The sequence below is a fragment of the Grammomys surdaster genome, unplaced genomic scaffold, assembly GCF_004785775.1.
Source record: "Grammomys surdaster isolate TR1022 unplaced genomic scaffold, NIH_TR_1.0 125951, whole genome shotgun sequence".
Lineage (NCBI taxonomy): Eukaryota > Metazoa > Chordata > Mammalia > Rodentia > Muridae > Grammomys > Grammomys surdaster.
Window position 1 is genome coordinate 2378222 of NW_021620772.1, and position 24185 is coordinate 2402406.

At 37.6% G+C, this 24185-nt stretch overlaps 1 protein-coding gene across 6 annotated transcripts in view; it reads right to left on the reverse strand.

Moving 5' to 3' along the window:
- Positions 1–24185, reverse strand: part of Nfib (nuclear factor I B) — a 213029-nt gene that overhangs the window by 16355 nt on the left and 172489 nt on the right. The window contains exons 7-11 of one of the 6 annotated variants that reach the window (XM_028753607.1): positions 23431–23565; positions 20883–21067; positions 16829–16967; positions 13648–13730; positions 3457–3545 (exon numbers count right to left, since the gene is read on the reverse strand). In XM_028753607.1, the coding sequence (XP_028609440.1) occupies positions 3457–3545; positions 13648–13730; positions 16829–16967; positions 20883–21067; positions 23431–23565 (631 nt within the window). Of the gene's footprint in view, positions 1–3456; positions 3546–13647; positions 13731–16801; positions 16968–20882; positions 21068–23430; positions 23566–24185 lie in introns of all 6 variants that reach the window. The other 5 variants (XM_028753606.1, XM_028753609.1, XM_028753608.1 and 2 more) reach the window with 5 other exon arrangements.

Here is a 24185-nt window from a genome sequence, read left to right on the forward strand (position 1 = left end):
GCAGGACATTTCACTTTCTCTAGATTTAAGTAAGCCCTTACTTAGCTTTGTTGAGTGTATACACATGCAACAACACACATACACACACACAGAAAGAGAAGGTCTGTGGAAACTCAGTCTAAGAGTCAGCTTTGGTGTCAGAGGGATTCTGAGCTGGGGTTGATGTGGCAAGCAGATCTCTAGCTAACACCGGATGCACGTAGCTCCCTGCCACGTTCAGCCCTCCAAAGAACTTGCATCTCACATGGAAGCATGTCAAAAGGGCAACTGGCCTAGGCAGGAAAGAAAGCAGAGAGAACAAACCAGGCAGCAAAACACACAATTTCAACAAGAAAAGCAAATCCAAATACATCCTTTGCTCTGGCCTTCCTATCTACAGCAGTGGTCCTCAGCCTTCCTAATGCTGTGACCTCTTTTACACGGTTCCTCATGTTGTGGTGACCCCAACCATAAAATTACTTTCATTGCTACTTCATAACTGTCATTTTGCTACTGTAGTGATTTGTAATGTAAATATCTGATATCTGGGATATCTGATATGCAACCCCCAAAGGGGTCACAACCCATAGGCTGTGATCTACAATCTCCATGATTACCTTCATGTATAAACATTTGTGCATATGTGTTTGTATATGCGTGCATGTGTGTATGTGTGTGTGTAAAACAACAAAAATCAAAGAAAAAGGCTAGCAACTTGAAAGTAGGGGAACATGGAGGATTGGAGAGTCGGTAGCTGGGAGAGGCTAGAGGGAGGGAAGGAAGGAGAAAAGTGATCTAGCTCTATTTGAATTCAAAACATAATCAACAACAACAACCATGCCAAAAATAATGAGCAGTTACCACAACAAGCACAAACTGTGGCCTGTTCTTTATCTACCGTATCAAATCTCGGTCATTCAACTCTCTAGCTGAACAAACCTATCTTTCCCTAATATTGTCCAACTACTGAGATGACTCTACGCCTTTGATGACTCTCCATCTCTCTTGAAAGTGACAGTGGCACAGGCCGTTAGGATATTTCTTCTCATTATTCTATTTATAAATGAAAATCCACCGAAGTTTTAAAAACAACTTCAGGACACCATTTGTAAATCATATGTAGGCCACCTTGTCTCAAACTCAAGAGACTCACCTGCCTCAGCCTCCCCCGTGCTGGGCCTAAAGGCATGCTCTACCATACCCTGCAATGTCTGCCTTTGACAATGGCAGCAAAGCAAAGCAGATTGCTGTCTCATCTACACGTGTGTATTTTGAACTGTGATACACAGATGTGACCGGCACAGTACTTAGGACAACATTCCCACCCCCGCCCAACTCAGTGAATCCCTGCAGAATATACAGATACACCTGAAACATCAACTCCGTGCCTTCTTGAAATGGGAAAAGGAACAGATGCAACCCAAAGAGACCTCCCAGGCTTTGTTGGTCAATCAGGCCATGTTATAAGGTCATCCACTAATCTAAAGAAAGATTAGTATCCTCAGAAATGGGGGATAAATGAAATCAATAAATTCAGGGAGTGCCCCCTCACTGATTCACTATGATCTGTAGCTGGTTGCCCACGTCAACTTTCCTGATGAGAAAGGGAGCTTCAAGATGAACAGTGTTTCTGCAAGGACTGTTAGTGACTGTGGCCACTCTTTCCTGTACGTGGGTTATCTTTTCTTTTCTTTTCAGGTATACTAAGTTCTGTTCTAGAACTACTCAGACCAAATCACCAGAACTTCACATCACTTTGGTTTCACTGTGCTTTGAAGACACTAGCCTAGTCTAGATTAAGTAACGACCTATCAGTAATCTACCTATTACAAAGTTCTGACAGCCAGAATCACATTTTGAACATGAATAGCTTCCATTTAATTTGTTGTCCTTGTGAACCTGGGCCATTCTGCTGATAAACAAAGCATGAAGTATAGGATTGTTACTTAATAAACTAATGAAAACATTGTGCTATCAAATCTAATTAAATTAACCTTAAATAGCTTACTAATTCAGACTCAAGCCACTTTCATTCATTTTAATTAAGCATAATTAATCATTAATACTATTTAAATAGGATACTTTTATCAAGTTTATCTTCCATTTTTAAGTATATATTATATGTTTTTTTTCTGTACTAATGTATGCTTCTTGGGGAAGAATAATATATTTTTTAAAAGATGATATTACTACCAATATATAAAACAGGAAAGTAATATTGTATTAACTTAAGTGTTAAATTAACTAAATATTAATGTTAAATTAGCTAATGAGTGGGGCTGGAGATGGCTGAGCAAGTAAAAATACTTGTTGCTCTTGTTGGGGTTCAATTCCCAGCACCCAGCTGGTGGCTCACAACCATCCTTAACTCTAGTTCCAAAGAATCAAATGCCCTCTTCTGACCTCTGCAGGTACCAAGCATGCATGTGATGCATATATAAACATGCAGGCAAAACACTTACATATAAAAAGATTGAATATTATTTTTTAATTAAAAAAAAATTCAGAAAGGCTTCTTAGGTTTTATCTGAGTAAATGGAAACATTTGACTCCGAAAGCCCACAGTAGGCTCCATCTCTCGCTATGGAATTGAGCATCTCTTTCATAAATAACATCTCAGCAGCTGGTTTCACACAAGCACTAAAAACAGACAGGGTACAGTCAGGGTAAGGATCAAAATTATGTTGTCTCTACTGTCAGGAAACCCAAGGATTACCTTACCCCCTATGTTCATCATGATGTTTTAATATACATTGTACCATAAATTACTTATTTGACACAAGCTGCTCTGAAAAGATAACAACTACCTTACAAGCATTTCTTAAAATCAAACTATATGATGATATCAAAGCTATTTTCAAATACTTTTCTTAGCCAATCTAACAAAGTCAATTACATCAGTACACAAACAGAAATTAAAATTCTTTAAATTTTCTTCTTTAACTACACAGTTGAACAATCTTTCCACTCCAAAGTTTACTGGTGCTGTGAATGATGGCTAACTTGACTGACTTGAAATTTTCCCCACTGAAAGATGAATAAATGATACAAAAGGGACTTAGAGTTAGCGGGAGAGGAAAGAGTTGAAATGAGAAAATGCATATAATATAGAAAGACCAATGTTTTATCCTCAGGTAGCAGAAAAATCTCGCTTAAAGCTATGATTTCATTTCTAGGCCCTTAAATCTAAATGTCAAATCCCACTCCTCCAACTCCCACAAAAAAATGTTATAAATTGCCCCAAACGTTTGACAGTATTGGAAAATTCCAATGATCATTAACATATGCCATAGTCCCAGATTCATTTGATGCTGCAGCATTTCAATAGGAATTAGACAGAGGGGTAGGGAAATCAGGATGGTAAAGCCAAATAACTAAACTTTTAACATATTTTCTGCACAACTAATAAAAAACAAACACTCTAGGCCATGTAATTTTTAAGTGTAAGTGTAGGGTTGGAAATAATTAAAATGTTACCTTTGCCAAGTAATTCCCAATGTATCCTCACTGGTACTGGGGTATAAATGCCTGCCGTTTTGATTCATGGTCCAGTCACAAATCCTCAGCTGTCAATTGAAACCTAGCAGTCAGATATGATCGAGCAGTACTACAGTTTTTAGTATTTAAATGAACACATGCAAACTAGTACTGAACATGGCATTACTCTTACTTTCCCAAGAGGCAACATAAAGAAAACAAACAGAATTAAAAAACAAAACAAAACAAACTAAAAACTAAAAACAAAACAAAAAAATATTACTCTATAAAGCAAAATTTCCAGACTTTTCCTTAGGAAAAAAAAGTTATTGCAATATGCTTCTCTATTAATTAAAGCATACAGAGAAACAAGAGCTTAGAACATAACAATTAGCCAGTATTAGAATATAAATTGAGCTGAAATAAAAGAAAATGTTAATAATGTTCAATAGAGAGATTATTTTAGAAAGGAAATAAAAATGTGCTTTTTCTCTATGTGACATATCAAATCATCTGTGCAGAGTGAAATAATCAATATCTGTAAAGCATGCAGTTTGCAAAATAGGAGACATGCAGTTTAGAGGAGAAAAATCCCGCCCTGTGTTCACCCGGACAGGTAGAGAAGCCTGCCGGCTTCCCATTTTCTACATTAATAACTGCTTTTTTCCTAAAGTGGCATTGTTCAGAAGGAGTCAAAAATGAGCTTGAGTTTTATGTAAAATTCAGAGTCATGACATTGTAAATACTTCCCTGCACTTGAAGAAGGTGGAGAAGGCACTGGACAGGACCTGAGACAAAGTCTTGCTAGATCTGGACACCAGCTCTACTCTCTAGGACGCTTCCCGGTAACCCTATCCAGTTCTGTTTGGTTAACAGCTGCCCTACAGTGCTAGCAGATTTATTGAAAAGATATATTGCTTATTTTTATGCCTAAGAAAGTAAACTTATCTGGCGTTGCAGGAGGGCGGTGGTGAGGGCGGGAGCAGACAGACTAGAAGATCATGGTTTTTAACCTTTGGAGGGGCAGGTTGTAAATAACCGCCTCTCACAGAGAAAGGAGGCTGCCTTGCTGAAAGCCCTAACCTGGCTTGCCCCTCTTTCCCTTCTTCCGTGAGCATTTCTAGATGGTGACTGCAGCCAAAAAGCCTTTACACTTGAGACAAATTGCTCTAACTCTGTCCTGAAAGCACAGTGCTTTAAACTGTGGACTACTCCCTGTCCGACTCCAGTTTCTGTACAGCCTAAGAGAGGTCCGAAGGTTTAGGATGATAGCTCTTGTTCTGAAATGTAATCTACAATTCTGAAGGGTCCTTTAAACTACTTCAATATTTAAAGTAAAAATAGTTTTTATAAAGAACTGGAAAAAGTCCCCTCAGAGAGACAGAGAGGGAGATGTACAGAGTGCTGGGTGGGTGAGGTCTGCTCAGCTCAATGCTATAAAGAAGTCACAACAGAAAATAAGTACAATGAAAATTAGGTATTCTGGAAACAGGCCATAATTCATACAAAGGAGAAAATATATACTTATTCATTGTTAAACAGATGGCACATTTGTGCTGTTTCAAAGAAGAAAATGTGTTTAGTCTATAGTGTATGAGAAGCAACTTGGTGAGATTTGTTTTTGAGGGGACATTATGGGGGGCATGGACACACAGAATCTCACTATGTAGCTCAGACTGGCCTTGAACATGTCCTCAACCTTCTGAGGACTAGGATTACAGGCCTATCCAGTAGTACAGGGATTGGGGTTGTTTTCTGGTTTGTTTGTTTGTTTGTTTGTTTGTTTGCTTTTTAACTTCTCTGAATGGTCCTTTTAAACAGAAATTCAATGTGTTAGGCTATGCTGTTCATCTTCAGAAATAAGTGAAGCACATTTCAAAATATGAGCCTTAAAAGAGAAGAGCATAACCCCTATGAGTCCACGTCAGGAGCCGCTCACTGGTCCATTCACCAGTGAATGCCAGTGATGAGTAAGGTTAGCATTTCAAGAAGCAGGATGTATGTTCAGGACACCACACCCTATGCCGCTAACGACTACCAACAGGCTAGTGTCTAGGGGACTCTGCTTTCTCTGAAAGCTGATAATTCCGCACAAAACCTTAAGATTCTGAGTGCCACTCAAAGGCTATCTCAGAAAAGGCTGAGAGACTAACATCTTTCTGGAAGGATACTTATGCAAATTGGCTAGTTATATGCAGATTGCTTTTTTTTTTTTTATAACCACTTCTAAAAATTTCAAGTGGGCAATCTTTGGCCTCATCCTGAACATTTAAAATCATCGTTTTTATTTATTTACTTTTTTGCTTTTCTTTCCTACATATACTTTCAAAGAGGCTAAACCAAACTAGATATTTCCACTTATCATTTATGTATATATGCATACATATACATATATATGCACGCATGTACACTTAAATGTTTTAAAGTTATGTTTTCTCTAAAACAAAAAAAGTTTACATATATACAAAGTGATCAAGGATTATATTTAACAACAATTTAATGCCAAAGAAGTTAGCAAGATATTAATTAATATCGAATTAACTTTCATTCATTAACAAAAATTATAAAATAAGATTTGAATGCATTTGTCTATATTATGGGCCAGCAGTGTATACACTTTCAAGGTGTCTGAGGAGAAAAATATTTGTCCCGGCTTGTATATTATCATGCTTTTGAGCCAAGTTATTATTTAAGCAATAACATTTCTTTCTTGTTCTTTTTAAAATTATTATTTTTTATTAACTATCTTTCAACTAATAAGCTATCTAATGAGGTAATAATTTAAAGAGTGTAGGTAAGGGAAACAGCAAAACAACTAGAATAAAAATCAGCTATTACTCACCAAAGATTTCTCTGACAGGCATGTCTAAGAATATCAGGTTCTTAAGCATATTATTTAACCAAGACATTCTTTGACCAAGCAAATTCAGGACAGATCTTTAATACTGAAAGACACTAACTAAATGTATTTAAGCTTCTTTAGGAAAACATGTGAAATATTTTATTATGATGATCAAATTGGCTAGTTATATAATTATTGCTAAACATAATTTTCTCTTTAAGCTTTAAAGAGATTTTAAATAATAAGCAACAACCGTTTTTAAATTTAGAGTAGTGACAGTCTACTTCAGTGGTTTTCAACCTGTAGGTCACAATCCCTTTGAGGGTCAAAATACCCTTTTGTAGGGGTTGCATATCAGATATCCTGCATATTGTATATTTATATTATATTCATAACAGGCTTGGTGCTAGAAAATTCAACTGTCAATTATTTCTAATCAAATTTTCAAGTTGAATTTGACTGGTACAGAAATATATACCATCTCAATTACATTTTCATAAGTTCAAAACTTCCATAAGTATGAGTTTTCTAAGTATTTTGCTTTACAATATAAAAGGCGATCTCCTATCCCATAGCAGTCAAACTTAAAAGACCACATGCAACCGAGCTTAAAACCACAGTCTGTTAGTGCCATGTGACTGTGCAGAGGAGGGGCTGGTTCCAACTCTTCTTACACTCGAAAAGTCAGGCTTAATAATATGCACATCTGTACAGAATACACAGCTACATGCCGTTTTACTTATTTAATTTATATGTACCTACCAAAATAAAAGAAGACTGTCTATAAAGCCAAGATGTTAAATCCATTGTGCCCAGTATTCCAAAAAGAAATAAGAAATGAAAGAAACAGGGCCACCCCTGCAAAGTGATGGGTACGGGGATAGGGGTCAAATAAAAAGTGCTGCAAACTCCTAAGAAAGACATGAAGATGAAGACATCTCTACATACGTTCTCAGACTGGAGTTCTTCCTTTTGAAGGAAAACTTTGTGCCTGCCACAATTCAGATGCGATTGTGTCCAAAAAAAAAAAAAAAAAGATAGGAAGGAAACCATCTGGTTCCTTTCAAATATCTGTACAAGGAGGGGCTGGGATGTAGCTCAGTCAGGAGAGTACTTGCCCAGGATACTCAAAGCCCTGGGTTTGGTCCCTGGTCCTCAGCACCACATAAAACCAGTGATGGAGGTGCATGTCAATACTTCCAGCACTTAGGAGGTGGAAGCAGGAGGATCGGAAGTTCTAGGTCATCTGCTATCACAGAGTGAGTTCAGAGATGGGCGGAAATCTCAACTGTTTACGTAACTAAAGTGACAAATGTGCATAAGCACCAAACACCTAAGTGGAAATACCTTAGATATTAGACTCAAATAAGTATGCTAAGTTGCTGATAGCCACACAGAATCAATATGGCCTTAAATTCAAGTCTGTATACTCAGATGAAGGCCCTTCATTGTTATTCATAGGGACTTTAGTTATTAAGCACATAGCAATTTGGGGAAAAAAATAAAAGTAAGAAAAATGACCAGCTTTGCCAGATCCAGCAAACATGCAATGTACTAACAGTCATCTGAGCTGACAATAGTTCTCAGCTGACCCATTAAACCATTAAATGTGAAACTGAAGAACCAGCACGTGCAAGATTACCTCGTTGCTTTGTTTTAGGTTTACAAAACTCTCAAGGGGATACCCTGAGTTGTATGATTTGCGTTCTCTTGAGTTTCCCCATTTCTCCTGATGGCTCAGGGTAACAGACTAGGGGACGGGAACAATGGAGGAGTTTAAAAAGGATTGCCATTTGAGTGTCTGTGCTATCTACTCATTAACTGGATGGGTAACATTTTCCTCTGTTACTATTAACTACTTGCTGTGGAGGAATTGGAGGGAACTGTGGATGGATGCTGTGGACCTTTAATGAACAAGGACAATGATCACAAGGAAACTGTTAAGAAGAAAAATCAAGACCACCCTGGTACCTGAAAATTACCGTGTCAACTTCTGAAGCCATGTCTCTTGAGACCTTACAGAATAAAGTTAAATGGGTATGAATAGTCCATGAATGTAATCAAAATCACTGACTGTAAGTAATATGTTAGAGTTAAAAATAAGGGATCCTTTCTTTCAATGGAAGCTACTCAGGCCTATAAATTTTAAGGTATTTAGGAATGCTAGAGGCATGTGGAAAGTCAGACTTGTCCAAGTCCCCATCACAGCACAAAAGCCAAAGTCCTGACTCCTATGCCTGGGTTTTTACTACACTCTACCTTGCCTGCCTCTGTCGCACTCCATCATGTCTGTAATGTCCCCACCCCACCATGCCTGTAATGTCCCATTCCACCATGCTGTCATTGTCTCCTATCCTGAGCTTCATGTACTGCTCAGATTGTTTGTAAATATCGCCTTTAGAATTTTCCCACTGAGAGCTTTTTGTTTCATGAAAGAAGATAATTCCTCCTTGTGTTTTTGTTGATTGAAATTTAAGGCTGCATTAAGCATAATTTTATTTTGACATTAATTCAAATACTATATATAGAGAGCCTTGTCTTTGGTAACTAGGAAAAGTAAATAAGGGAATTAATAATAAAAGACAGCCAGATGATGGAAGATTTTATTTTTTCAATTTCAAAACTAGCCCCAAAGCTAAACATTTGCATAGCCATTAGTTTGACTAAAACTTCCTTTAAATATGTTTCCTTTTCAGCAGGCATATGTGAAAAGTGACCTCTCACCATTTACATACCTACCCAGAAGTCATGTGATAGGCTTTTGCGTCATGCTGTCAATTATGATAACAGCCACAATAAGAACGGCCTGAGTGTTGATAGCCTGCTTCCTGGCTCTACTGAGAAACCTGTTGATAGTCCACTTGTGTCCTTTTTCGATTGCTTGCTTCTAATGACTGACTTTTCAATAGTTTTTTGTATATGTTCCAAGCTTTGACTTTGTCATTTGCCAGGACAAATATTGTAAGAGGATTTCACTTCATGTCTTAGTTTAAAAAAAAAAGAAAGAAAGAAAAGAAATCCTACAGAGGCAATTTCTTTAAAAGCTATTTTGTGTAACAGAAATCTTTAGTGTAATTAAAAGTACTTCCAAATTCCACCCAGAAAAGTGTTGAAAATATTTCAGCATAACTAGTCAATAACTGAACTTGCAATAACAGTGTTACATGGTCACACAGGCGATGTAACTGCCGAAGCTCAAGTACCAATAAAACCCATAGTGACAAGGCAGTCAGCCAGTGGCTCTAGTCACAGATAACACAAACAGCCAGGACATCCTTTTGAGACTGAGAGCAAGCCCGATTTCTTACAATTAGGAGCTTACTTGACTTAACAGTCTTATTTAAGGAAGGGAAAAGTAGTTCCTTATTAAGTCTACCTACAATCTCCAGTGTGTATCAAGGGTTGGTGTGTAATTCAATGGCTGGTTAGACTGCTGTGGTCTCTTAAAGCTGTATGGTGGGGTTTCTTACGGCTACACAGAAGTGTTTTAGCTGCAAACTTTTAGTTTCAATCTACAATATATCTTGTCAAACTGTCATGGTCTTGATGTGTATTACTAAGGTTTCTGCTGTGAAAGCAGCCTTCCACTGAACTGTAACTGATGTTAAATAAACTAGATTATTTTAAATTACTAAAGTTCCTATTACAGCAAACAAATTATGAAGTTTAGCATATAAGGAACTGATATTAATTTAATACCAGTTTCTCATAATACCCATTTATAATAACATTGTTAACCTGAATTATAAAATAATGTCTATTCCTTCTAAGCAAAACCTAACATTCTGCTAGAGGGTTCCCATTTCCTCAAGGAGATAAAATTTGGGAGATAGCTTTCAGTCACTGTCAACAGGAAGGAACATGCACAGAGTGCAGGCAAGGCAGGAAGCGGGACTTCTACACCCGGAAGTCAGAGAAGGTGTGTTCAACATTCTGAAAGTGTTCCAAAGCAAGACAAAGTGTTTGGTAGCAGAGAGCAGAGGCCAGTTTGCTAAAGCAAGACCCCAGAGTTCTTCAAGCCACTGCATCATCTTCCAACAGCAAAGGTAAAGCAGAAAGAAGCTCTAGGTAAAATAGTTTTGGTTTGGAGATTTCTCCTACACCACTAGCGGATACAGTAAGCCAGCCAATGATCCCAAAGACAGAGGAACACCAGGCCTCAAGCAACGCCCGAGGCAGAGATATGCCATAAAGTCAAGTCCTGATATGAGCTGAGGGTTCTTCTTCACAGGGAGGGCTGTCATTAGTGATAAGTGAGCAACTGCTTTACAGGAATCTTCCTGAAACACTCTCTGTAACTAAGTGACTTGATTTTTTAAATTCAAATGAGATATTATATTTAGATGATAGGTGAAATTCCAACATCAGAAGGAAAAAACCCCACAAAAACTAATATTTCTAGGCAGTTAGGAACTGGCATTAATCAGAAATAATCATTATTAAGAGGAAGTTGCAAATGTGTAACGACTAATAACTGTGTAATAAGCAACTAAGCATAAAAGCATGGGCTTCACTCTTTGAATTTGCCAATATGGATGTACTTTAATATTTCACTTTAAATGTCAATGTGAGCGTGTGTTAGAAACAGCTACGGTGAAAGCTCTTCTGCAATGTCATTTTGTGGGAAGGTTGTTTGAAGACAGTCAAAACTATTCAATAATCTTAAATTTATTGTTAACTTTAATTTATGTAAGCTATATTAAAGTCCTTCTCTAAAGGAAAAATAAGCATGCAACAATGCACATCAATACTTTTCATAAGCTGAAAGGATAAATCTCTATAAAGCAATCCACATGAACTGAAGAATGTACCTGGTGACAATATTTATTTTTAAAGGGTCATGTATATTAAAGGTTATGGGGAATGTTTAAAAGAGCTCCCTCGGCCTAAAGCCACTGCCTTTCTAATTTTGAATTTCTCCCAGCTAATATAAAATGATTGATCACTTTTATTTCATATACCCTTTCATTTTCCTTTGCATTCATCACTGAGAGCTTTAAACCAAATGCATTTAGGAGTTGCCCTTAGAAGAGTGCTCTCTTCTAAATCTTCGTAAAGTAATGAGAGGACACAGTAAATCAATCTCATTTCTGCTGGAGGAAGAATAACCTTTACTGAAGTCATTTAGACTATTTCGCTCTCTCCATTCCTGTACAGTGACTATACAGCTTCATCTCTACGGTTCCTAATTTGAAAGGATAACGATAATAGATTTTAACTGGTGCTTCAGTTAGGTGGTATGCTTACATCACGTGATATACATTTATGTCGTTTTCTTCAGGCCTCAAAAATCATAGCTCACTCTGTATTTGGTTTCTTCAAATCAAAATTCCATTATATAAGAGATAGATAAGTTGTCTATCTGTTCAGTATTTACAAATTGTAACTGTGGGATATATGGCTTTTCACTTCCAAAGATTAATACGTACTATATATTCATAAATAGCAAACACATTAGAACTCAGATAATATACACACATTGTAAGTGTAATGTGTTATTTAAGTGAATCACTTAAAAAACAAGTGCCAATCTTTATAGGAATGTCTGTCCTATATATTCCTCAGATTAAAAGGATTCCCAGATTTCTGCCCAAATTAAGGTCCATGGTCTCACTGTGCTAAACTTTCTTGATGCATCTTTAGATAATGTTGAGAGAATTTTGACACAAATATCCTTTTGTAATTGTCATTGCAGGAGACCCAGACAATAATTTTAATTGATACAAACTAAAGCTGCCCTGGGCTAGGGCAAGGGAAGAGGACAATTGCTTCTGAACGCACGGGATTGCTTATAATGCTCTAAATGTGTTTGGGGCTAAAGGTTAAATAATGGAGGCATGTTTTTTGAATTAAAAATTAACTGGAAATTAGAGATGTGTCATAAAGAATAATAGCAAGTCCCATGACAAAAATATTTCTGGAAAAAAGTGTATAATGATTTAAAGAAAAGAACATGTTTCCAAAACCTATAAATCCTGCATATGTTTAAAAAACAACGCTCACATACATTTGTTAAACAGAACTATAGTAATTATAACACACTCATAGCACTCTGAGAGGTCAAAAAAGCAACATTCCAGAGAATTCTGTTGAAAAGCCATTGGCTGGCAAAGCCACTAATTATTATTTGGTATTTCCATAACTATATACAGATGTCTTCAGTCAGTTCTCTTGTGTTCTGTTTTGTTATTTTAACCTTGCAAAATGTCAAGTATCTTGAATGAGCTATCAGCTATAGGGTTTTCTCTGAACTCTGCATGTGGTGACCTTTACCATACACAGCTGATCACCTTGGCCTGTGAGAGGGAAGGCCTGGAGAACAGTAAGCCAAATCCAGATAGGTGTTCTAGAACTGAGGAAGTGGGCACATGTAACTGCACATGCTCGATACATATATAAACCTCCTATAAACACAGATGACTTACAAAGGAAGAGCCAAGGTGTCAATTCTCAGCTCGGTCTTGTGTCCTACAGCCTACTTTTTCTTATGTAATGTTTTGCATACTGTTCATTTCAAACTGCTCTGCTATCCAAAGTCAAGAGTAGCGAACATACGCCTCATAAAATAGGCTTCGATTCTAAGCGTTTACAAGTATTTCTGTGACCCTATAACTAGAATCATGGGATTTTGATGTTGGTGTGGTGCATGCTTTTGACTGTGGCTAATTTGTTTATAAGCCACCATTAATCCTGGCTGTACTTTTTCACAGTTTGGGTAAACACTTCATTTGCATTAAATTTACAGCATTAATGAGATGTGAAATTTAAAATGCTACTTGAAACATAAATGATGTAAGAAGGCAGAATCACCCCTCCCCCAAAAAAGTGTTTTATCTCATCTGAAATCAGTGAAGCAATTTAAACTATTAGCGTAGGGATAATGTGTCGCCTGTGAGCTCAACTTTACCACACATCCTCCTCCTGGACTCACATACAAAGGAGGGGTGAAACATCTGGAGAAAACAAATTGCTTCAAAGACAAATAATGTACTGACTCTAGCTGGCTCTCCAACTGGTTTTCCATACCACCCCTTGAAAAGCCACATAGGCTAGTAAGTCCTCAGTATACAGTAAGGCAGGACAGTACTGTCTGGCTGGAATGCAACAGCTCTGTGGATGCTGTCTCTGTGTGCTAAGAAGATAGAAGAGGCCGTGAGCTAGTTTCAGAAACTCCAGACAGGTGAGAAGCAGAGGATAAATGAGAAAAAAAATTTGGAAAACAAAATGATCAATTTTGGTCTCAGCAGCCCCGTGAGCCCCATCCTGAGTCCAGATCTGAGAGGCGACATGGAGAAAAGCGCCGAAGCAAAGCGTGGCTACCCCATTCCACCTGGGTGAAACGTGCCCACCTGTTGCTGATGCAGGAAGGATGGGTCTCTTGGGCTTAGTCCCACATATCGATTGGCTTGAGATGTGCCTGAGGCTGTGTAGGCTGATTAAGGAAGAACAAAAACAAAGATAAAAATTGTGAACTGTCAGAACGAACACCCTGTCCATGTATAAGAAACCCAGAGAAGTGGGATTTACTACCAAAAAGGTGTCTCCATTTCTCTTCTCTTTTCGTCTCAGTGAATAGCAAGTAACAGAAAAAGAAATTGTAATTGAATTCAAATCAACTATTCCCCCCTTAAAAAAAAAATCTATACAATAAAGCACATCCTATCTTTTGGTGTGGTGTCTCTCTGTGTGTGCTGTAGCTACACTGTTGTCTAGATGCTGAGGCCTGGCTACTCGAGAGTCTTTTTCTATAGATACACTTCTCTCCTTTGTCTAATGGATTAATCAAGATGGCTGCTTGGTTCTAAATGTAACAGTAGACAAAGACCGTCAGGGAATGTAACAACTTACAGATACAGGGCTAAGCAGATGTGCTTAATGTGTAACTAAGAGAAAAATCCACTAATACTTTTTCTAAAAGAGGAGCACAGTTACAGCTGGATTGTAGTACATAGAATGACTTAGCTCCATCTTTTATTTAAATGAGAAATGTCCTCAAGTGTGGTAGAAACATTTTTGACAAAGAAAGAAAAAAAAAATCCTTCATTTTCTATACCTGTAAGAAAAAAAAAAAACATACAAATTGCTTGTGATTGGCCAGTGAGGAGCTGATGACTTTTTATTTATGTGGTCACTAGGTAGAGCAGATGCAAGGTGACTGTTCTTTACATTGCTATAACTTAGTTATTACTTTTTTTTTTTTAACAAGAGCTTTTCTGGTGGAGTAAACTTCCCACAGAAAATTCTCTTTTCTAATTCTATCTTTTACAAGGAAAAGAAGGATTAAGCCTACTGTTCCATCTCAAGATTAATCAGAAAAACTGATTTTCTACCATGTTTCACTATGAGGTCTGAAAGGTTTAAAACCATTACATTAATTAGGAAGTCAAATAATGACTTTAAAAAAGGCTAGCTTTTAAAGATCAATATATTAATTCCTCATGTTCTCTTAAAAATGCATCATTTGAACTTGACACTTTTAGGTCAAGTTTTTAAAGCACTGAGGATATTCACAGGTTATATTCTAATTACTGCTAAATAAGGGGCGCTGGCAAGAGTAGCCATCAGTATCCAGTGTTCTCTTTTCATCACCACGCCCTAAGATTTCAATACACAGGGTGGAGAATAAGGAGGGGAGGCCTTTTGCTCTTAGAACACCAGTTTGGGACCATCTTTTGATTTTGTCATGTTTTTTTTTTGTTTGTTTTGTTGTTGTTTGTTTTCCTCAATCATTATAAACAGGCTTTCTTGGTCTCTCTATTTAACTTTACTGATGTATAAATTCAACATTTTCTCATTGTCCATAGCTATTTTATGTAGGAGAGAAGAAGCCATGTTTATATAATCTAGATATTCCTTTTGGATGTCTTAGAAATCTGACTAGACAAATCAAATCTCTTTTGAACAACCTCTGAATGAGTATATGAGCAATTCATTATCAAGCCAGCTGAAGGAACTCGTCAAAGGACTGTGGGATACTTGGGCTAGAGCCTCCACTGAAATTCATGAATGGTTGTCAGCATAAAGTAGGCACCAGAAGTTTCTAGAACTTTGGTTATTATTACTTATCCTGAGATAGTTTCTTTTTTTTTACTACTTTTTAAAATCATTTTTTATGTGCTGTTATTTAAAGTGTTGTCTTGGCTCAAAGAAACTCTGATGCTCGCTTTTAAAACATATGTATAGTGTCTTAGTGATTATACTATACACAGAAAGTATTTAAAAGAAAAGTCTCATCCATCTTGGCATTCAGAGAAGTGCTTACTGGCGTTGGACTCTCTGCCAGTGAGCTTACTTCCCAGGCACCAGTGATTAGTGATGGACATTCCAAGCCTATCTGGATTTTCTACTTTGAAGGGCTTGTGAATTATGCTAAATAAATTATGAGTATTGAATGTGCACCTAAGGTAAAAAAAAGTTATACATTTTTCCTTGGAAAGTTTCTTTGTCTGTTTTTAGAAGTCATAAAAAAAAAAAGAATGCTTTTCTGAGGGCTGAGAGAGAAGGGAGAAAGAGTAAGACCCAGTGGTGTCTCTGATGGTATAATTTCATAAGGGGGTTCCCAGGGCACAAACGATGCCCTTGCTCTAAGCAAGAAAAATCATTGGAATATAAGACACACATCACAGTTTTGGAGCATGCTAGTGCCTCTCAGATGGAATCTCACCATTTGCCAATCTGTGTATACCAGCTCCCTCTAAGAAGCCGGTAGTTTAGGTGAGGCCATTTGAAAATCTATTCCTTATATAATTCTGAATATCCTACATGATGAAGTGAAGGAGTCACTTGGCTTACCGATGTGTGCTACAGAAGTATACTGCCTAAGTCTGACATTTACAATGTGTGCTCTGTAAGGATACTGCCTAAATCTGACATTTACAGTGCTACGGCCATGCCAACAAGCTTAGGATCTGATTGTAATGTGATAGCCAAAATAACCAAAAGATTTAAAGAAAACATTGTAGATAACGTAAGTGGGGCACCTTACACATACCTAATCCTAAGCTTCACACTGCCCTTGCCTGCACAGCACAGTATGTAACTGTCTCACAGTGACACAACCTTCACTGAGGTAAACATGCAATTATCTTCTGGAGACATTCATTCCATTCGCTTGGGGGAGGGGCTTGGTTTCTAGAAATGCTCCAATAAGTAATAATTATCTAATCTCTCCTTTGATGATGTAAAACCTTTGTATATTGTGCTGTGTTATGGGTGTAATTTCAATGTCTACCTTGAACAAGCAGGCATGGGTTATTACTTTTTTTTTAATAGCTGTTAACTCAAAAACAATCATGCTTCTCCCCTGTCAAATATGATTCGCTAATAGAAATTTGATAAGAGAGAGCATGTGACAGCTGGGCCACATACATGCCTGCTAGCTCCACTTAAATGAGAAATCTCCATCTGGTCAGGTAAGCCAGAATGTCCCTGTGTTTTCCACCTTGGATCATATATCCATGGTGCCTCCGATGGACATTTCTCATTTCCTACAGAAATACTTACTGGTTGCTGTAGGTGAAGCTGCCTCACCTTCAGTGGATGTAGTGATGGGTTTAGTATCTGTCATGGTCAGGGTCACAGGTCGCACTGCACTGGGATGGGGAGAGGGTGCCAAGACAGGCGTGAAATGGCCAGGCACTTTCCCTACTACTTGACCACTGCTGTTAGGCTACAAAACAAAAACAGAACGCCGGGTGAAGCAATCCAAAAGGAAGTCATCCTGTTCAGCAACTCCTCTCAGTACACGCACGGGGATTCTGCACAGGGTAGAGAGCCACCACACAGGCCCTCGAAAGCCTGAGCTGGGAGCTGATCAATGTTTAGTAGTAAGAAACAGCACAGACAGTACTTAAAGGAAGGGTCTGATCATTGATGCACTTTGCACAGGTGACTTCTTCTTTACAACACCCCTAAGAGTCCAGTTGACCTGACCCTCTCATGAAGTAGGCTAGAAAACACACGCGGAGACTGAGCAAAAGCTACAGTGGAATTCCTTACTGAATTCTCTGCACTAAAAACCCAGCAATCCGATGTTCTGCTCCTCCTTCTCAGCTTCCCTCTCAGTATAATGTTCTCCTACTGAACGATGGTGTCACTGACATAAGGGACACAAGAATGTCAAGAATAGGAAACATATCCAACACTATATAGTTTCCATCACTTACAGTTATTCCTATGCAGGTAAAACTCCAGCTTTCTCTCTCCCACACAGGTATTACAGATACACATCTCAGGTAATTTAGACTCCAAGATGTCCAGTCTACTTTCAATGACTTGCTAACCCAACAAGATAGAATGAGGATTAAAGCATCTAAGATTTCAGATGCAAACCCAATTATAAAATGTGAAAGTAAGTCAGACATGATGCTTTATTCAGACATCCTCAAAGGAATGACTATGATGCACCAAAGTGGACGCAAGGACCATCAAATGGACACTTCCATCTGTTGCTCTTCTCTTGCTGGGTGTGAAGAGTTACATAGATGTTTGTAAGAATTAATGAAGAAACTCCTCTCTCCAGTTTCAGAAAATACATGATCACTTGAGTTTTAACCACTCAATAAAGTGTATGTGTATATATATGCTGCGGTAGAAGACAAAAACACTGTTTTGGGGTACACTGTTTGAAGAAAGCCAACATATTCCATATATTGTTCCAGGTAGAGAATGCTAATTTTTATTTATACTCTTGCAACAATTCCTCACTGCATGGTCTTTCTAACAATTTGGTGGCAAGTATTCTCCTCAAATGTATGGTCTTTATAATCCCAACTTTGCAAAACAAAGAAATCAACGAAACACTACATATCTAAATATGAACATATACATTATAACTGACTATTTCTTTAGAGAAAGATAGCTAATAGCACTCACATATTTTGACTTAGTGGCATGGACTGTGTTTAGGTGTGTTACAGAGGGGTTACTTCTTCCTTTTTATTTTTAAAAATTGACTTTGAATATCCTGACAATTCATCCTGGACACTTTTGAGTATTTAACTTTATGCCAAGAAAATAAACTGGAGTTTTCCTCTCTGAAAACCTATAGGAGAATTATATCTTTAAGCCAATTTTGATCAAAATATTCCACTGAATAGCATGATTGTCTCATTATAATTGATGCAGAGCTAATGGAATTAATCTCCAAATTGCTGTTGGGAGGAGAAAGCATCTCCTTGCATAAGAGTCCAGATCAGCAATGGCCCTGAAAAGCAGCAGCTGACGACAGGGCTTGAGGGCCATTGCCCACTCCGCATTCCCAGCACTGCAAAGGTACAGAGCAAGTGTCTTACTCTGAAACACAAATCAACTGTCTTTGAGTTTGTAGTTAAACATCAAATAGGATATAACATGCCTTAAAAAAAAATTCTGCCATTCACTCTAAAGACCCATTTTTCTCATAAAATAGACATTATCAACTTCTGGCTATGGAAACATTATAAATGACTGCTTTGTGTATGTCCTTGAAAAGAAGAGAATCTATTTTTTTTTTACTAGTGATGCAGTCAAAAGTGTTTCTGTGTGTTGTTCACCAAAACAATCCATACCTACCTGAAACAGAAGTCAAATGGCCAGAACCTCAATGCAGATGATAAGCTTGTGCAGGACATACTCTGTCTATAGGAACAGACAGATGTTCTCCCATTCGAAAGTAAGAAAGGAGACAAAGGAAAGTGCCTAAGCCCATGCAGACTTTTCTAAAACACAGGGGCAAAGGACCTTTCCCTCTTCAGGTTCACACAGTTTAAACGGGTGAAGCTACATTCTGACGCATCTGCCTTGTACACTGCTGTGGGATATGAAGAGGATGGCTCATCTGAGGACGAACAGCAGGAGCAGTGGGCTATCCTATTTACTGTTTCTCCCAGTATACAAAACTCTGAAGGATTTTGGTTTCCAACAGAGATGGGAGCAAGATGCTCCTCCTGAAGCTGGACCTTTACTTTGAAAACATACAGGAAAAACTGCGACAAAAAAGGCAGATTATCACCTAATATGCACTCTTAACTTATAAAGAAATCGAAATATATGTAAAACAAGTACTGAATAATTAAAGAAATGCGTAACACTATGGGCCTGATTTTAATTTGCATAATTTTCCCCCTAACAGTGCCTAATTAAGACATCAGTTTAAAAAAAAAATCCAATGGAACTCTAAGATTTTCCACACTGAATTAACGTTAAGGACTTTTAATGGATGTCTTAATTAGACTTTGTTATTCATGGAAATTCTACACAAATTAAAATCAGACCTTGTGTTCACTGTTCCCAGCTGAGTCTAGCAAAATACTCTATGGAAGAGACTTTTGAATCCATACTCTGAGAGCAAATTCAGTTTCTAAACTGACATCCCAAGATATCATCAGCTCTTTAATTGTCTTCAGCCTCATCATCATTACGTCATGTGGACATTTTTTTCCAGGCACAAATAGATGTCTTTAACTCCCAAATGTTAATATTTGGTTTTATATATTAATTAGTGAAGCTAGAAGCAAAGGTAACTTTCTAAGCCACACAAGGGGTACAGTATTTTATGTTTAAAATTAAAGCATCCAGAAAGAACCATTCTGCTTTACTTAACACGCTAATACAAAAAGTTTTTTTCCCTGAACTTGATAATTAATACACACATACACTCATATACTCTAACTTTAGTACAAATTAACAGTGGTATCATAAAATGTTTTAGATTACCCAAAGTCTTAAAAGTTGTTGGAAGCAAGCAAGGTTTTTTTGTTTTTGTTTTAATAGATAAAACAGAAAAAAACCCAATACTAGAAATAAGATCAAAATTACATCAGAGACCTGGATACTATAACTATTAATAGACTCATTACTGGCACAAAGAGCTTCTAGCTGACTGAAATATTTTCCTATGGAAAACCCTATGCAATATCCTATCACAAAAGAAACCATGCATCTAAACGCAGAAACACACAAGAGTTACTGTACTTACACAATGAATTCCTAAAACCACTATATGATGTTTAGACAGAGACAGAGACAGAGACAGACAGACAGACAGACAGACAGACAGAGCTAGAAATGCCATTTTATTAAATGTAAGTCATGTCTCTGCAAAGAATCAAAGAATCATCAAAGGCTGCCGAAAATGTTTACATTACCAAAGCTGATTTTAATGCCAAATAACTGGCCTATAAATACAGCTGTAAGCTCTTTTGTGGGTGTTTATTTTAGCACATACCTTACTCCTGCCTGAAATAAGCACTCTGTCTCTATATCACACCAGGTATTTCAGAGGTGTGAACTGGAGCTCTGAGGTTTTTTGGCAATGAACATTCTGCATAAACTTTCTTTCAATCAATGAAAATCCAAAAACATTAAACCCAAAATGTCTTCATTGCCTTTGGGGCAATGCCCTTCCTGCCTGTCATTCAGCCACCTTTAGGTAAAAGAAAAAAACAACAACAAAAAAAAACTTATTGAGTCAAGAAGCTTTCTGAAGACAGATTTCGAGCCTTGATGTTCCACGAGACACACTGCCTGACTAGCTTCATGCTTGGAATCAAGTCCTGCCCCACATCCCTTAGGCTCTATTTATCTTGTTTTCTCTGATTTTTACCTGGCTCGTTTGAGGACTGGATGGGTCATAAGAAGGTACATAGTTCTTCAGAGTATCCTGAGGATTCAGGTGAGGAGGATATCTGATCGTTGGATGAGAAAAGTAGCTTGACGGTGCTGGAGGAAGGATAGCTTGCGTTGGAAATGGCAGCGGTGAGGGTGGAGGTGGAGTTCGGGTTGAGATGACTACAAAACAGAGAACAAAGACCGGCTGGTCAGTGCACTGCCTTCCCGCTGTCATTCACTTCTAGCGTGCTAACACTGGACATCGTTCCTTCATTTGTTCCCAGAATTAAGCAAACTACCTTTCATGGTTTTTTCTCAATGCAGGCCCTGCTAAGAACATAAAGACATTAACTCCACCCTATATAACCAATCCACATTTCTTTCAAGATCCACAAACCAAAACTCCTATATAGATTAGGGTAGTACAAAATAATTTGGGGTAAGTAACTTTCCATGCAAGGTATATACATCAATTAGAAAGTCTTTGTCTCTCTAAATCAAGACCAAGTTACAGCATTAATTATGGAGAAAGAGACCCACAAGTTTTCCACTACAACTCAAAATAGAAATGCAATTCAACTTCGAATAAATCATCTCCCTATACTACCTCATTGACAGTTGTTCAAAATGAAAGACAACAGTTAACAGACCAAACTGTCAGATCATGAGTAATGATCTGCTCGCCATATAAATACTCTTGAACATTGGCACACAGGGCTGCCCTGCACCAAATGAAGATGATTCCTTTCAAAAGCAAAAGATATTTATCCCATGGTTTTATCTTTATTCTGATTCCAATTGTTACTATACCGAAACTCAACAGTGTCGCTGAGGTAACGTCAAGAATCAAAGCCACACAAATGTTAATTAAAAAGTTTTATGTAGGTAAACATATGAATTTACCCACATATTTTACAATAATATGTTCTACTTGCAGAATGAAGTACTGCAGAAAATATGTGTTGTGCATAATGTTCAATGGTAGCTTTGCACAATATTATGATCATAATGTGTAGTTTTGAAAATTAATTTTTAAATCAAATACAGAGAAAGAGTACTTTAGCCATTATTTCTATAGAGTTTCTGGAAATAATTATATAATTAGGACGACAAATATATAGAGATAAAGATTAAATTTCTGTTGCTTTAATATTTTGATCCAAGTCATATGAAAATATAAAGTTCAATATTTTAGGTAACAGTGTGAAAACTAAGTTCTTTTCGTGACTACAGATGAACAGTGTCCATAATGATCATCTTCGAGTTCGTGATTATGTGAAAAGAGGAGGGAAGAGGGAGAAAGCTTTAGGAGACACTGGTACCTCCCTCAAAGAGAACGCTCAAGATATAAAAATTTAGGAGCACACCGTGCAGAACCACAAACTTAATTTGTCAGATCTACCCGACTGGTCCTTAGGACTTGCAGAAGTAGGATAACAGGATGGATATATGGTTTAAACATCTTCCCTGTGTCATCCTTCTACCAGATGCGCAGTGGAGAAGAACCGTACACTTCTTAAAACACAAGTTCTACTGAAGTGTTTCTTTAAGATGCACACCCACTTGAAGTATAATTTAAGGAAATGCCAATGTTTATCTAAAAGTTGGGCATCTTTTTTACTTAATGTCTCATTTTGTTTTGGGTTTTTCTTGAACCCAGTGCTAGGGCCTCAAGCATGCTTTCTACCAACAAACTACACCCAAAGTCGAAAGTAATCTTAATCTCAGCTCAGTTTAATTATAGATTTTTTTCACATGTGTACATAAACCTCACATGTGTGTACATAAACTACACATGCGGATCCATTTTGGCCACTGGGCTTAGGAAATAATTGGCCTGAGCAATTCTGGAAAAAAATCTCTTTCTAAGAACTGGCACAACTGAAGTTTGAATTCAAATGCTTGGACAGTTCAGGAACTGCAGTGGGCCTGATATAAGCAGATAGGATTTTATATTTAAAAATGAAAGTACAAATGGCTATCTTATTAATAAAAGTCATTCTGATCCTTTGAAAAGGACAGAAAGCCAAATTACACAATTCTTTCATTTTGAAAGAAAACATATATGTGCAATTTTTGCTTCCAATATTGCAAATTCTTCTTAACTGTCTTTCTGCCTCCAGTTTGGCTCCAGCTCTGCCGTTTTAGTTCTAAACCAGTGACTTCTTTTTAAATACCATTGCAACTGTGTAACATTTTTGCTCAAATACTTGTACTTGATTTCCTAATGCTTCCAGAATAATGTCCCAGCAATTTCACAGATATATGTGGGTCCTCCTGTGTTTTACACATCATCCCTGGATCACTGACCATACTCAAATTTTTCTGTCCTTGGCCACATTGTTAAATTATATAATCTTAAATATTTTCTCGTAGACTGGTAAGAAAAAAAATATTTTGTCCATTAGCAACCCTCCCTTTTGGGTGGAGAGGATATAGTCACCATAGCAATGACAGTAAACTTCCCCTCCACCCTTAAGTGTTCAGTGTGTGAACAGGAGGAAAAAGCCTTTCCTCTTTCCTCTCTGCTTCAATCTCCTCACCACTGTGCGCGACTCCAGGTATTCCGGGATGATGATGCTGGGGAAAAGTGCTCAGTCTTGGGGAAGAATCCTGTGGAGATGTGGAGCTAAACAGTGGCTTCTCAGGCTTCTTCATTGTAGTTGGAGAAGACATATCTGCAAAGAGAAAGGGACACATTCAATCTGCCTGGCTTTCTTAAGCAAGGAGGGCCATGTCAACATAACACATCAAATTTCCCAAGACTCTCGGATTCTTTTGCCCTCACCCCATTTAGAGAAATCTATACACAAGGTCAAAGACCCAGCCAGGCTAGAGCTGGAAAACATCTTCTAGAAACATTCTTTGCTAAAGCTAACCTAAAGTGCCATCACAGAAACCCTGAAGATCTGAGAATTCACATGCTGCAGGTCTGAAGGTCCTCTGTGGCCCAGTGTGGGCAAGCTTTGGCTTTCAGGATTTGGAGGGCTATTATTTGAACTGATGACTATATTGTGACAACGACAAAGGGATAACCGGGTGCTGATGGGTGAGAAGCGATACCTGACTTAACATCTTTTATGAAGAACTTTTTTCTTGCTTAGCAAAAACAAAGGGAAATACATTCTCAACTTGCTCCTTCTACAAATATTTATCAGATTCCTCTATTTTGCAGATAAATATGAATGTTAAGACAAATACAAGGCAGTTCCTGACTTAGGGACATTTGTTGTTAGTGACGAGGAAAATGGAGTGGAAACCGTTGTCACCAGTGGAGAGGAAGTATGTGGGCTAAGGA